General features: G+C 44.1%; 1 protein-coding gene across 1 annotated transcript; it reads left to right on the forward strand.

Moving 5' to 3' along the window:
• The first annotated feature begins 5898 nt into the window (after nt 1-5898).
• Nucleotides 5899-8389, forward strand: LOC128324411 (uncharacterized protein K02A2.6-like). The gene is made up of 2 exons (XM_053248947.1): nt 5899-6030; nt 6194-8389. The coding sequence occupies exon 2, from the start codon at nt 6333-6335 to the stop codon at nt 7935-7937; it is 1605 nt and encodes a 534-aa protein (XP_053104922.1). The 5' UTR covers nt 5899-6030; nt 6194-6332; the 3' UTR covers nt 7938-8389.
• The last annotated feature ends 8268 nt before the right edge of the window (nt 8390-16657 follow it).

Genomic DNA, 16657 nt, shown 5'->3' on the forward strand with positions numbered 1-16657 from the left:
TGATTTAGTTCCTCCTGGGGTAGGGGGGGATGGCACCAAGGCTTGGTTACATGTTGTTGCACATACCATTAATTAGCTCCTCAGAGAAACCAGTACAGACTGGCATTGATCCCTTTTTAGAGGTGATATATATTTAGGCCACTAGAGCCAATTCTGGATAAGAGTAAGCGCACAACTTGCACAACTTGCACAACTCCCATAATCCCTGGCTTTTAGCCACTGTGGCTGGAGATTATGGAGCTGTAGTCCAAAACAGCTGGAGGGCAAAGGTCGAGCAGGCTGGAACAAAAACTTGGGTGCATAAGGCAAAGTGGGGTGGAATTTAAGTGCTACTTTCCCCCCACCCCCTGCTGTATACTTCTACTCTAAGAGAGGTGCTTGAAATGCAAAGTGGATAGTTATTACCTCATCAAGTTGTCATCACATTAAAGACAGGCAGATAAGCCCTGGCCTCAGGGATGAGGAAAGAGGCAGGTAAAGTGTGCCATCCAGTCGGTGTCGGCTCCTGGCGACCACAGAGCCCTGTGGTTGTCTTTGGTAGAATCCAGGAGGGGTTTACCATTACCATCTCCCGTGCAGAATGAGATGATCTTCCTATATCGCTGCTGCCCAATATAGGTGTTTCCCATAGTCTGGGAAACATAGCAGTGGGGATTCAAACCAGCAACCTCTGGCCTGCTAGTCAAGTCATTTTCCTGCTATGCCATTAGATAGTTCTAAAGAGGCAGGGCTTATTTATAGCTTGCCTCCCAAGCCACTCTGTGGTACTCTGAACAATACATTTGGTGAAGCCAAGCAGAGTGAAAAGAGCTTTGGGATGGAGTTTGAGTTGGAGGGGCACAGGGTAGGAAAAGGAGCAAAGAGACTCATGACCTGAGGTTGGGAACAGAGAGAGAATAAAAATGGCACTTTACTGGGGGAGGAAATCCTCCCCACTTCATACACTTTGCACATTAAAAAAAGTCCTGATGCACTAGCCCTGATGGGCAGGTGTGCATAAGAACTGCATACAGACTGAAAGTCTGAGGATCAACTCAATTCTCTTAGTAGGAAGAGGAAAGACACTTCCTTGGAGATTGAAAATACGGGTTATTTTGCCTTGACAAGTTTTCTTTGGATCTAGGAGCCACCCCAAACATTTAGGAGCCAGACAGTTGACAAAAGTACCAAACAGTGATGGACATTATGGAAAGAGAAGGGTAATTGGGCTTTTCCACTTTATAAGTAACATGCTTAGAACAGAAACAGGGCTATTTGGGACAATGAAATATTTTATTAAATAATTCTACCTCTACTGGCTTGGGCCCAGGGTATTTAAGAGAGTGCCTTCTTTGTCATGAACCCTTCCAACTATTACGATCTTCTGGAGAGGTCTGGTTACTGTTGCCGCCAGCTCATTTGGTGGCAACTCGGGACTGGGGCTTTCTCTGTGGCTTCCCCGAGAAATTGCCCTTTGGAATATGATCCCTGTTGAAATAAGAGTGTCTCCTTCTCCGTTTGTTTTCAGAAAGACACTGAAGACACACATGTTTTCACAGGCTTTTAACTAGAATTAATTTTAATAACCTGTTTTATGAGACTGTTTTTATTTCATTTTGTGGAATTATAATCTGCTTTTATTCTTTTATTTCACTTTCACAAATGGAGAAGACAAAATCCAGAACAAAGCATAAAGGTACGGTAAAGTTGTGCCGTTGAGTGGTGTCAACTGGCGACTACAGAGCCATGTGGTTTTCTTTGGTAGAATACAGGAGGGGTTTCCCATTGCCTCCTCCCGTGCAGTATGAGATGATGCCTTTCAGCATCTTCCTATAGCGCTGCTGCCTGATATCGATGTTTCCCATAGTCTGGGAAACATACCAATGGGGATTTGAACCGGCAAAATACCATTATGTGATGTACAAGAAAAGGGTCTTGTAAAGTTGAAATTCTGTCCACCAGAGATGTTAGCAGATGTACTCACAAAAACTTTGCCAAGAGATTGTTTTCTTGCATTGTAAGAGATTATGGAGGTTGTTGATCAGTGCTTCAGCAATAAGAAGGAGTGTTCTAAAACAGTGTTTCCTCAACCTTCAATCTTTTTGGAGTCAAGGACCGGTACATTCTTCATGTGCAGTTTTCTAGACCAGCAGTTAGTAAAGGGGTTTCAAGTTTATTTATTAGTACTATACTACAGGCCTGCCCAACTCAAATGACCTGGTGGGCCAAAACTGACCATGACTTGGCTCATGGGGGCTGAGGTCAATTTTTAGGGTGCTGATTATTAAAGTAACACTTAATATCAATCAATTAATTAAATCAAATTAAAGTGAAATTAATTAAAATGAATTTAATCAAAATTTAACTTTTGAAGTTCTTGTAAAGGCAACATTTATAAATAACATTTTAGATGTTATGTTCCTGTTATATTACTGAAGATTATATTACAATCAGTTTGCTTAAATTCCTGAAGTTATAGTATTTATATTTGTTAACTTGCCATATCCTTGTGTTATGCGAGATGTCTAGCCATTTCATTGGGATGCCATAAATATTCCTTGGCTGGTGCACATTCTCTTATGAAACTCATCTGCTTGTACATTTACTATAACAAGTTCTAAACAAATTTTAAACCATTCCTTTTTGTATGAATAGCTGCATTCTTCACAGAAGGCTTTGATTTTTCAAAGATTATGAATTCTAAGGCAGATTTGTTCTTTGACTCTTTATGTACTTACTAACATGATTTCTAGGATCACTAGGAATGAAAATCAGCCCACTGAGAGCCTGTAAAACTAAGCCTATAAAACCACTTAAGATGGTCCTGAGTGAGGTTTAAGTGGCACAAAAGCCTTTGCTACCCAAGTTTGCTACGTGAACATGATGTTGAATACAAGAGCTGAATTCCTCTCTGTTCTTTATCACCATGCAACCAACTGAAGTGTCCTTCTGCCCCTGTGCTAGGTTTGAGAACCCTATAAGTAAGAACTCCAGGACAAATAATGACTGATGGTGCTTAGGGTTCGTAGAAATGACGGTCTATCTGAGCAGGATACTGAGGGCAGCATTCATTTAAGCCTGCATTTGTAGCAACTTATGGAAATAAAGACTTGAAGATTTCCATTGAGATATGCAATAATAGGAGGTTTACACCTTACTCACAGAGGAGGCTTTGGCCACAATACAGATAAGTCAGGTTTAAGTCAAGTGAAACCAATGAAACACTTAGTCACTCACAAATAACTTGATTCATATTATATCAGTGAGACAAGAACAGGGGAGAAGTACTTGTATCAAAAGAGAACTCACAGTGATTCTTCTTGGAGCCTGCCACCTTCACAGTGGATCAAAGTGCAGTCCTTCGACACGGGTTGAGCGCTGGTCCATGCCTTCGGGAGTTAACACCCCAACCCCACCCACTGCAAACCTCCATGTTGTAAAAAAAAAATATATATCTTCAAATATCAGCCGCAGCTTGGCCGAGGGGATGGCTGTGGAGGGGTGTGAGTCAGTAGTAGTTCCACACATGCACCCAGCAGCAGCAGTGGTGGCAGATATCAGAGCGATGCTGTGGCCTGCCATCTGGCCCGCCGTTGTTTCCCAACGGCGAGGCGCGCCTGCACAGTTGAACTGCGCAGGCGCGCCTCGCATTTAGAAAGCAACGCTGGGCCAGACAGCCCACCACGGTGTTGCTCTGGTATCTGCCACCACCTGCCGCCACCGGGGGTGTTTGTGGAGGGACTACTGGCTCACACACACCCACAGCCATGCCCTCAGCCACCCGGTGGCTGGTATTTGAAGGTTGTTTTTTTTAACAACATGGAGGTTCGCAGAGGGGGGGCGGGGTGTTAACTCCCAAAGGCACAGAATGGCAATCAACTCATCGCGGACCGGCACCAGTCTGCGGACCAGTGGTGAGAAACTGTGCTCTAAAACGTTGCTCTTTGAATCATAGTTACCTCTTCTGGCCACTAGAGGCATGATAAATTGTTAATCCATCTGTCTTGGTAGTTAAGAGCCATAGACTAGTGCCTGTCTGTGTACAGTCATCCCTCGCCAACCGTGAGGGTTCCATTCCAGGAAAACCTCGCAGTTGGAGAATTCGTGATTGGCGAGCCATTGAAAAGCATTGGAAACAGGGGGTTAGGGGAATCGGGGTTGCGAAAAGACCACTATATAAAGAAAAAATGCATCCTTTTTGCCAAATAATCACCTGGAATCCCTTGAAAATCACCCAGAGTCAGCAAAATGAGTGAGGGAGAAAACCCCAAATCACCCCAGAACCCCCCAAAATCGTGGAAACCGTTCCATCACAAAAAAATCTCACCATACTGCGGATACTCGGGCCGCAGTTGGCGAGTTCTGGCACAATTTCCCAGTCACAGTCACTCAAAATCACGATTGGGAGACGAGGGATGACTGTATGTTGTTCAATGACTTTTAACTGACCAAGACAGACCTATTAACCTATTAATGCCTCTAGTGACTAGAAGAGGTTACTGCAGTGCTAAGAGCAATGCTTTAGAATTCTCACTTCTAACAGTAGGCACTCTTCCATTCCACATGCCCCAGCCTAGTTCCCTCATTCCCAGTAGTAGTTAGTTCCCATGGAATTTACTCTGAAGAATTCTCCTGTTGTGGGAGAGGACATGGTCAGAATATTCACCCAGCCTCTGTAGAGAGTTGTACTGGAACTCTGCCTCCAGTTACTGTTTGTTCTGCTCCATATGCTTTGGCTCTGATACTGCAAGGAGGAATGAGTCATGAGTATTTGGAGAACAGTACCAGTCAGTAGAGTGCTTTATGTTCATCAGCAAGTTCATCAGCTGAGCCTTCATTGCCATATGATGGGAGCTGACCAGCATTTGGCCAACAGGACTTTCTGCAATGTGCTTGATTACTCCCCCGTGTGGGACCAGAGATGGGCAAAATACTTCTTTAAAGTATTTTAGATACTAAATACAAAATACCTGTCGGGATGTATTTTAGATACAAAATACATAGTAACCAACCAATGAAAATACAAAATAGTATTTTAAAATACATCTTAAAATACGAAATACAATGCTTGGAAAAAGGAAACAATTTTTGAGATGTTCGTTACTTATCCGAACTTGTTTCCATTTCCTTTAAGCAATACAAGTTTTTCAAAGATTAAATCTCACATGTTGTGCCTTCTGAGGCTGTCAGTCATCCCAACAAAGGAAAATAAATGCTCTACGAGACAACTTGATGTTAGACTTGTATTATATCTTTAAAAATAGCCATCAGACAATACAAATGTGCTTGGATTTGTCCTGCAAAAACTGGAGTATTTCCAGTTTTTTAAATACTCAGTCATCAGATCAATCATTCCAGAACATAATACCCTGTTTCATTTTGCTGTGTTTGCTATGTTTCTCCATTCTCACCACCCTCCACAGGCATCTGCAGACTTTATTTGGAGGCGGGGTGGGGGGGTACACAGAAAGTATGTCAATAGAAATCAAAACACAACAGGATGTATCCAATCTTAATACTGTTTAGAATAGTCCCATTGAAATAACTGAAAGCAATGGCAACAATCTTATAGCTGCAGCAAGTTGTATTTATGTAGAAGCAATCATATGGTCAAATAGTATGGGGGGGGAGAACAATTCATTTTACCGCAGTTAAGCCACTCCCCCATTTCATATCTCTCTCTCTCTCTCTCTCTCTCTCTCTCTCTCTCTCTGCTATTCTTGAAGCATTGAGAGCAATTGGTGGTTGTGATGTATGTTTTACTTTAAATGGAATGGTTCGGAGGTGTGCTCTTCTAGCACACCTGTGGATCATGAAAGATACTTAAGGAGCGTGCCTTTTGGGAGAGGCAGGCTTTTGCATCTTCGGAGGCCTTATATGGCTGGCCTGCATTGTCTTCATTTCCTCTCCTTCTTAGCAATAAAACTGTCTTCCATAAATACGGATTCTTGTGTGTTGGACTCTCTGCTACAACTTTGGGGCACAGCCCAACATTACATGGTGTCAGAAGAATGGATTTATTTCGACCCCCACGACCACTCGTCCTGCAAGGTAATTTGGCTGAGAACTGGAAGCGATGGGATCAGTTGTTCCATTGGTATTTGACGGCAGCTGGACTTGATAAAGTAGCAAGTGAGCGACAGATAGCTATTCTCCTGAATTGTGTAGGAGAGGAAGCAGTATTGATTTATAATATGTTTGTTTTTTCTGGCAGTGAGCCAGATGATCTGGAGGAGGTGCTGGAACAGTTTAGAATATATTGTACTCCCAGAAAGAATGTTATATTTGAACGTTATTCATTTTGGAACCATCCCTGGAAACATGGAGATACCATAGATCAATTTGTGACTGAGATGAAATTAAAGGCAAACAGTTGTGAATTTGGCTCTGTATGCAAGGAGTTGATTAGAGACAAGATTGTTTTTACTGCAACAGAGAAGTTAAAGGAGAGACTTTTGAGGGAACCAGACCTGACTCTTGAGAAAGCAGTGCAAATATGTCAAGTAGCTGAAGTAACAGCAACCCAGCTGCAAACCATGACAGACTGCTCCAAGCAAGTATACAAAATGTCTATGGCAAAGAAGGATTACGAAGAAAAGCCCGTTCAGACACTTGGGCATAAGAAGTCACCTTCTGGATACAGACATGATGGTGCAAGGAATAAAGAATGTTCTCAGTGTGGCATAATTCATAAGCCTCAAAGGTGTCCAGCTTTTGGAAAAACTTGTTACAAGTGTGGAAAGAAAAACCATTTTGCTAACATGTGTGTCTCAATGTCAATGAGTTATAATAGAGGACAACAAAAACATCAAGTGTATAATTTAGAGTTGCATAGTCTGTTTATAGGAGAGTTGTCTCAGAATATAATGGAATTTGAGTATTGTCGAGCCCCAGGATGGTATGCAGATGTGAATTTAAGAGGGCTTATAGTAAAGTTTAAGCTGGATACAGGTGCTGAAGCAAATGTGTTGCCAATTAAGATATTTAATGAGTTACCAGGTCAGAAGGTATTAACCAAAAGTGAAACGACTCTTGTAGTCTATGGGGGAGTACAAATAAAGCCGCTGGGCACTATTGTTATTCCAGCGTATACGGGAAAGAGAGAAGTGAAACTATTGTTTTATGTGACTGATATATCAACCCTTCCATTGCTAAGTAGGGAGGCTTGTGAGATTCTGGATTTGGTTCGTCGTGTTGATGTTATAAGATCAGCTGAATTTGTATCATGTGAACAGTTGTTTACATTGTATTCTGATGTTTTTGAAGGTCTTGGTGAATTTGAAGGTCCTTATCATACACATGTTGATACAACAATTCCCCCAGTGATACATGGCTGTAGGAAGGTACCATTTGTAATACAAGACAGGTTAAAAGAGACTCTAGAACAAATGGAAAATGCAGGGGTGATAACTAAAGTTGTGGGACCTACAGACTGGGTAAATAGCCTAGTTATCACAGAAAAGAAAAATGGGAAGTTGTGTATATGTCTTGACCCATGTGATTTAAATAAGGCAGTTCGCAGGCAGCATTATACAATTCCGATGATAGATGATGTATTGGGTCGGTTAGCTGGAATGAATTTTTTTACAATTGTAGATGAAAAGGATGGTTATTGGCAGGTGAAATTAGATGAACCCTCATCACGTTTGTGTACATTTAATACACCATGGGGAAGACATTGTTTTAATTGCTTGCCATTTGGACTTAAATCTTCCAGTGATGTGTTTCAACAAAAAAATGAAGAGACTTTTGGACACATAAAAGGAGTATATATGATTGCTGATGACATGATCATAGCAGCTAGAACCTCTGAGGAGCACAATCAGATTTTGCATCAGGTAATGGAGACAGCAAGGGCAAAGAACATTAAATTTAATAAGGAGAAGATCCAGTTTAAAGTTGACTCAGTGAAGTATATGGGACATATAGTATATGGGACATATAGCTCAGGGGGTTAAAGTAGATGAAGAGGAAGTGAAGGCTATTCGTGAGATGCTACCCCCATGTGATAGACAAGGCGTTCTTAGGTTTCTAGGATCTGTCCAATATTTGTCAAAATATATTCCTAGGGAGGCGGAGTTGACTGCCCCTCTGAGAAATTTGTTGAAAAAGAATGTGTTATTTCAGTGGATGCCAGAACATCAGAAGGCTTTTGAAGTAGTTAAACAGCAGTTGTGTCAGGCACCTTTACTTCAATATTTTGATGTCAAAAAATCAGTAGTTGTGCAGGCAGATGCGTCAAAAGATGGTCTGGGAGCATGTTTGCTTCGAGAAGGCAAACCAGTGACTTATGCTTCTAGATCTCTTAGTTTATCAGAACAGAATTATGCACAAATAAAGAAAGAATTGCTGGCTGTGTTATATGCTATGAGAAAATTTCATCAATATGTATTTGGTAAAGTTGTTTTAGTCCAGACTGATCATAAGCCACTGGAGGTAATATTTAAAAAATCGATTGGAAGTGCTCCTGCTCGTTTGCAGCGTATGTTATTACAGCTTCAAAGATACCAGCTTGATATAGTATATACCCCGGGTAGACAGATGTATCTTGCAGATACGTTATCGAGGGCTGCAGTAGATCCACCTAAGAATGATGAAGAACAATTAGAGGGGGAGAGAGTTATACACAAGCTGAGTGCGGTAGCTATGCATTCAGAAGGAGTATCTGCTATACAGGAGGCAACAAGTCATGATAATAAGCTCCAGACAGTAGTGGCTCTTATAAGACAAGGGTGGCCACAATACATGAAAGATGTACCTCTCCTTGCAAAGCCATTTTGGCCTATGAAGGACTTGATGTGCTATGAGGATGGTATTATTTATGTAGATGAAAGGATAGTTATTCCATAGTCCAAGAGGTGAGAAATTCTCCTTCAGTTGCACGAGTCACATCAAGGTGTCCAAAGGACTAGATCTAGGGCAAAAGAAATAGTGTACTGGCCTGGGATGGGCAATGATATTGAAACAATGGTGGGAAACTGTTCAATATGTGCACATTATGCATCCGGAAACCAAAAAGAACCACTTATACCACATGAGATTCCTAAATTACCATGGGGAAAAGTTGGTATAGATATTTTTGAATATGGTTCCTTACCATTTCTTTTGGTGGTGGACTATTATTCAAAGTATCCAGAGGTGTTGAGTTTGCCAGACAAGATGGCAGGAGAGGTGATTAATAGATTGAAAGCAGTGTTTGCTCACCATGGGATTCCAAGGAGAATTGTGAGTGACAACATGTCATTTGCTGGTCGTGAGTTTAGGCAATTTGCTCAGGAATGGGGTTTTGAACAATGTTTCAGTAGTCCAGGATATTCCCAGTCTAATGGGATGGCAGAGAGCAATTCGCTCTATAAAGCAACTCATTAGAAAGGCAGAAGATGCCCAGGTAGATTTATACATGGCATTGCTAGAATATCAGAATACACCTGTCACGGGCATGGAGTATTCACCAACCCAGATGCTGATGGGTAGAATGTTGAGGAGTAAACTCCCGGTGACTACTGATTTATTATGCCCGAAGATACCTCATGGAATCTATGAAGGTTTACAGAAAGTTCAGAAGAGGCAAAAATACTTTTATGATCGGACTGCAAAGTCTCTTAAGCCCCTGAAAGAAGGAGATGAAGTATGGGTAGAGAACAAAGAAGGGTGGTTTCCTGCGGTGGTAACAAAGAATGGTGATCAACCCCGTCCATATCGGGTGATGACGTCCAAGGGACGTAGTTATTGGCAAAATAGGCGGAAGTTAAGGTATCGCAGGAGGAATGAAGAAGAAAATGATATGAGGGAGGATATCGTACAGAGCATGCCTATAGTTGCACAGCATGATCAGTTATCAAACATGTCTAATGGGAGTATGGAAGAGGCCAAGTCAAGAAATGATGTAGTAGACGAGACACAAGTTGTTCAATCTGAGGAAAGGAGTCCTAGGTATATAACATCATATGGTAGGCATGTCTTCTCTTCAGAAAGATATATACCTGGATAACTGTGTTTTTTTTGTGTGTGTCTTTCTTTTAATGTATATACATTTGTATTCATGATTTTAATTGTATTCTTGTTTTATTTCTTTTATTTTTGTGAGAAGGGAGATGTGATGTATGTTTTACTTTAAATGGAATGGTTTGGAGGTGTGCTCTTCTAGCACACCTGTGGATCATGAAAGATACTTAAGGAGCGTGCGTTTTGGGAGAGGCAGGCTTTTGCATCTTCGGAGGCCGTATGTGGCTGGCCTGCATTGTCTTCGTCTCCTCTCCTCCTTAGCAATAAAACTGTCTTCCATAAATATGGATTCTTGTGTGTTGGACTCTCTGCTACAACTTTGGGGCACAGCCCAACATTACAGTGTTGGTGGGAGGGTGTTTTATAGGAGTGACTCAGAAGGATTCCCCTAAACTCAAGCTGTTACTCAGTAAGAACACTAAAGAAAGCTTCTAGTTTATAAACAAATCAAAAGGATTTATTTGTATATCCTCCTACAAATCAGAAAATAAAGAATATTCTAACTGCCCCATAAGTCAATGTGGTGTAACGATTAGGTTTTTGGATGAGGACTGGGAGACCCAGGTTGAAGCCCTCATTCAGTCATGAAGCCCTCCGTTAGATCACTGGGTATCTTGGCCACTCACTACTCTCAGCCTAGCCTACTTCAAAGAATTGTTGTGAAGATAAACGGTGGGGGGAAACAAACTTTGGATACTGAGCACGGAGTCATCTGCACCTGTGAGGCAGTCCTCTCCCCCCCCCCATCTCTCTCAATGTGACCAAATTTACAGGCAAGGGGGAAGCTGGCTTTTAAAAGTTTAGAAGCTTTTAGTCCAGATTAAGCAAGCATGGCTGCGAAATTCCTGTATTGTTCTGTGTGTCCCACAGTTAAAGTTAAGGGCAGCCCAGCCTGGGTTAGGTTGGTCGTGTGAAGCACTGGGATTTTTGTGGATCTCGGAGCTCTCATGCAACCCGACTGCCTTACTAAACCCAGTTGTTAGCCAAGGTTAAGGGTGCAGGTGCATTCTAAACCTGGCTGTTGGGTATTGTGTATCTCTTCTGATAGAGATCTGCACGAACCTGTTTGGAGGCCCTTTTACAGGCCTCTGAACAGGTTCAAACACTGGGCGGTTTGAAGGTTTGACGGTGGGCAGCGGGGGGGGGTAACTTTAAGGGCAGGGGAGAGTGAACTTACACCACCTCCCACTGTGTTTCCCCCACCGGTGCTCACAGAAAAACCAGTCAGGGAGGGTGGCAGGGTACTTCCCTGCCGCCCTGTCCACTCCTCTGACTGGAAGTGATAGGAGATAGCATGCGCATGTGCACACATCATGCTTACTCACATGCTGGATGTACGTGCGCAAGCTACTTCATGTAACTTCTGGTTTGAGGAGCAGATGGGGTGGCAGGGAGGTATGTTGCTGCCCCACCGGACTGGTTTTGAAGTGAGCACTGGTGGGGGAAACGCGGTACGCTGGAGGTAAGGACATCCTCATCTGCCCTTAAAGGTATCCCCACCACCACCACTGAACTAGCCCCCACCAGTTCCATGCACATCCTTATCCTCCGGCTGGGTGCCATCAGCTGGGGGAATACCCCAATGCACAGTGCACTGTGGGATACAACAAGTTCCAGCTGCATATCACTCTGCGCTCCCCTGTGGAGCGCTGCTCATCTGAGCGAGTGGGAGGCATGCCAAAGGCCTGGGGGTTGGTCATCTGGGAGGAGGCAAGTTAAAAGCTGCCTTCCCCTACACCCGCACCGTCCCCACCCACTCTCTGCAATTGTGAGAATTGCCTCAATGTGTCCCACTCCCACCATAGCCAGGTAACCTGAAAGCTAGCTAAGTACTCTGCATACCATCCTGAAATCTATATCCAAAGCTATCTAAAGGTAAATTTCAGACAGAGTATGCTGATGCTTTGTTTGACAGAGAGGAAATAAATGTATGCTGAAACTTTGACAAAACTGGAGTATTTCCAGCATTACTAAATCTGATCAATAATTTCAAAACATAATACCCTGTTTCTTTTTGCTATGTTACTCCATTCTCATCACCCTTTATAGACACCACCCTCCATGGGTGTTTTCAGTGGGGGACAGGGTGTTGAAAAAATATATACAAAGTATTTCAATAGAAATCCAAAACACTCTGCAAGTCCTCCAATAATCTGTACACAAAACTCTCTAAAGGTAAATTTCAGACAGAGAGTATGCTGATACTTTGTTTGACAGAGAGGAATGAAATGGACATTTGCTACCATTAGTCAGCCACAGTTAACAATAGGGGACACAAGGAGATATTTGTAAACTACTCTGCTAAACAACCTGCCTAAGCCTTAGGCAAGTTCCACATTTACACAGAGATTGGACCAGAAGAACTTCAGCCTCTTCAGGTTAGTTTTCTAGTTGCAGCTAGAGGGACAGAGAAGGTTTAAAACAATCAAGCTGTGAAGAGGGAGTTCTCTTGCATCCAAAATAAAGGGTGGGGGGAGCTGCTCCCTCTTGCCACTCCCCCCCATGGATTTCCATGCCACCCTCACCCCTCACTTCCTATTTTACTCACATGGACTCTCTCTCTCTCTCTCCCCTTTGCTTTTCAAACTTGGTTTGCTGACCAGCCAGCAGCAGAGTAAAACTCTTCACACTTCAGGGGAGCAGGGAGGGAGGAACAGAGATCACATCTAGGAGGATGCTTGGAAGCCAATGGGCTGCCTGCTTGCAAAAAAAGGCAGCTCCTGAAGCAAGAAAGCAAAGCAGTGATTGGCTGAGATGTATTTTGGTTTCGGCTATGTATTTTAAAAATACAAAATAGCTTTGCAAATCTATTCTAGATACGGAATATTTTTCTGAAAAGTATTTTAGATACAAAATACAAAAGTAATGAAGATATGTGTTTTAAATACTTGCATTATAGATACTGCCTGTCTGTGGCAGCCTTGCTTGCTTAGACTATAAACTTCAAAAGTTTTAAAAGCCATCTTTCCCCTCACAACAGCCTGAAAAGTAGGTCACAAGGTGGGAGAGAGAGAGCTGGGATACATCCTGTTGTGTTTTGATTTCTCTTGATATTCTTTCACCCACACCCACCCTGGCCGCTGAGTGGTGAGAATGGAGAAGCATAGGAAACAGAGCAAAAAGAAACAGGCTATTATGTTTTAGAATTATTGATCTGATTGAGTGTTTAAAAAGCTAGAAATACTCCAGTTTTGCAGAACAAATGCAAGCACATTAGTATGCTGGATGGGTATCCCATTGTCCAACGGCTATGTTTTTTAGATATAATACATGGCTTCCATTGGATGATTGCAATTCTGAACAGCAGCACTCCCCTTAGGGCATGGGAATGCCCTGCAACATTTTGCTTCAGTCCCACTTGCTTCATCTATTCCATGTCTTTTGCTATTTGTTGTCCAGCCCCACCCAATCAGCAACTTTTTGCCAGTGACTACGTGGAGTACCATTTCTTGTCCGACTTGCTAGAACTGAGCAGAGTCACTGAAGCTAACAAAATACGATTCCGTGGGACCTAGCTAATTTAGGGCCAAACCACACTTGTTTTTCCTGGCATAAATTGCACGTGGAGGTACAATTTGGATTGGGACCCTGGCAGTAGTGGGCGATTAACCGCACTCCTCAACTGAAGTCTTAATCCAGATTGTGTGTGCATGTGCACACGCATGCGTGCATGCACACACATACTATTTACACACACACAGCCCAAAAGCTTTCACTGGAGTCAAAGTTCCATCCTCTTTGTATAAATAATACACACAGGTGGGCATAATCTGGATTTGATCCACAGTCTTTGGGAAGGGTTAAAAAACCCCTGCCATGGTCCCAATCTAGACTGAGCACACTATTTATACTCACACCCACGGCTCTTTGCCCTGGAAATAAAGCTCTTATTTGTTACCAATGGGAAGTCTTACCCCAGGACAAATAGTAGCGGAGTCCTATATTCAGGCGGAGATCGTGTTAGGGAGGGACGGAAGGGTAAACTCCCCATGATGCCGTTCTGATCCATGGGGAACTGATCTGGCTGATATCTATGAAATCAAATGTCAAGCACTGCACATTAGCTCTTCAAGTTCCAGGAAGGACTGTGCCAGTCAGAGTGAAACCCAGCCCCTCCCCCCACCCCCACCCCCCCGCCATTCTCCCATGCAGTGATCCCTTTCTGGCTTCTAGTTCTATTTATTAAACAAAAACCAAGCAAGCTCAGCCTGGTCCTGTGCTTCAAGGAGTGCCTGCTTTGCCTTAGATGCAGGAAATCTGACACCTTTTTGACTTTCTTGTCCTGTGAAAGAGAAATGAAACCTAAGCATACTTCCGTTTTCACTCGTAGAAAACGAACTGATCGAGAGCCAGCTTGATAGTGCTCATATGAACTCAGGCCCACTTCCTAGTCTAAATATATTAAGGGGCACAAAGTGATTATTGGTTTTGTGTTTTTTGAAGAAGGGCTGCATACCTGCAGAGCTTTCATTTGTGGTTGTGTGATGCATGGCTAAGAACCATCTTTGAGTAAATGTTTGTGTGACTGTTTCCTGCATATGCCCTCAGGAATGTCATTATTGCTTCAAGACCTGCCCCTGCCTCCTCCTGTGATGTGGCAGTAAATACTTTGTATTTAGTCTTTGTTTCTGGGTGCTAGCATGTAGTCTAAACAGCTTTATCTGTCATGGTAATGGTGGCTGTCAGCGAAGAGCTGCTGCAGCCCAGCAGTAGAATAATATGTAAAGCTAAAAATTTACATTTATATTTCGGGAGGATGCATGGGCACTTGAAAAGAATGCACCACCTTGAGTTTGGATCTTCCTGCAACAGCAGCATAGTGGCTGCTATCTTCTTTGTGCTCAAAGCAATTGTCAAAAAACAAACAAACAAACAAAAAGCACTTATTTGCTCAACTGATTTTCTGCAAGTAAGAAGTGAAATATCCCTGATTCCCCACCCAGCCCCTCCCAGTTCAGGTAAGCATATACCTGGTCTAGCAATGCAAAGCAGGCACTGACTAATTGTCTCAAATAGTAGGTGAAATCCAGATTTAGAATCAACAGTGTGTGCCTCTTCAAACTGCCCAGATCCAGGGCTGGCCTATCCACTAGGTAGACCTTAGTGATCACCTAGAGCAGGGATTCTCAACGTTGGGTCCTCAGATGTTAGTGGACTTCAACTCCCATAATCCCCAGCCCCAGTGGCCTTTGGTTGGGGATTATGGGAGTTGAAGTTCAATAATATCTGGGGACCCAACGTTGAGAATCCCTGACCTAGAGCACCAGTATGTTCTTATAACCTGGATGGCTTTAAGAGGGGCTTGGATAACTTCATGGAGGAGAGGTCTATCAATGGCTACTAGTTAGAGGGCTATAGGTCACCTCCAGCATCAAAGGCAGGATGCCTCTCAATACCAGTTGCAGAGGAGTAACAGCAGGAGAGAGCGCATGCCCTCAACTACTGCCTATGGCTTCCAGTGGCATCTAGTGGGCCAGTGTGTGAAACAGGATGCTGGACTAGATGGGCCTTGGGCCTGATCCAGCAGGGCTGTTCTTATGTTCTAGTACTCGAGGGGTGCATGAAACAGGCCAGAATATAGCATCACCAATTATCCTTTCTAGTGATGTGCACGGTCCGGAGAAGTCCGGACCGGCACCGAAGAGGGGCCTTGTTTTTAGGGCAGGGAGGGCTTGCTTAGCCCTCCCGCCTCCTTGCCCCCACCAGTGCCCGTATTTTCCAGTATAGGGGCGCTGGAAACCAGCCGCCCCCCCCGCTGCCGCCGCAGCGAAAGAACTCCCAATGGTACTGCCAGCCCTCCCTCCCTCCCTCCCTCCCAGCTAGCTGCCCGTTCACCCGCTCACCGCTCACCCGATAGGAAACGAGAGGAGCTCTGGCACAGAGCTCCTCTCGTTTGGAAGGCCTCCGGCATAATGGTGTTTTGCGCGCGCGCACATGCGCGCGCCGCAAAGCACACCGTTCGCCGGAGGCCCGGTCTACCCGCCGGGAAAGGGCCGGGTAGACCGGGCGCAAAACACCATTATGCCGGAGGCCTTCCAAACGAGAGGAGCTCTGTGCCGGAGCTCCTCTCGTTTCCTATCGGGTGAGCGGGTGGGCGGGCAGCTAGCTGGGAGGGAGGGAGGGCGGGAGGGCTGGCAGTACCATTGGGAGTTCTTTTGCCGCGGCAGCGGCAGCGGCGGAGGCGCGGCTGGTTTCCAGCGCCCCTATACTGGAAAATACGGGCGCTGGCGGGGGCAAGGAGGCGGGAGGGCTAAGCAAGCCCTCCCGCCCTTAAAGGCATACCCCCCACCCGGACCCGGACCAGGCAGGGCCGGACCGGTCCGGCAGTTCGGCCATTCTTTGGAATGGCTGCCCGACCGGTTCGGACACACTACTAATCCTTTCTCTTCTTTTTGTATTGCACCTCCAAAGTACTGCACAATGGTGTAAGAATATAACGTGTCATACTGCATCCTGCTCCCCGGAGGGCCTGTGCATTCTGCACCCCCAAATACACAGTCTTCTTTGCCTATTGCACCTCACTGCACTCCCTTTCTTGAGCATGAATTGCTTGCCTCAGCATTCGTTTCCAAAAAGAAATGGTCTCTCAGACTGGATTTCCAGACTAACAGCAGCATCTCTTCATCTTTGAAGTAGTCGAGTATTGCCCCCATAGTAGACTGGGAACCTCTCC

Source organism: Hemicordylus capensis, chromosome 4 (genome assembly GCF_027244095.1).
Source record: "Hemicordylus capensis ecotype Gifberg chromosome 4, rHemCap1.1.pri, whole genome shotgun sequence".
In the NCBI taxonomy this organism is placed as follows: Eukaryota; Metazoa; Chordata; class Lepidosauria; order Squamata; family Cordylidae; genus Hemicordylus; species Hemicordylus capensis.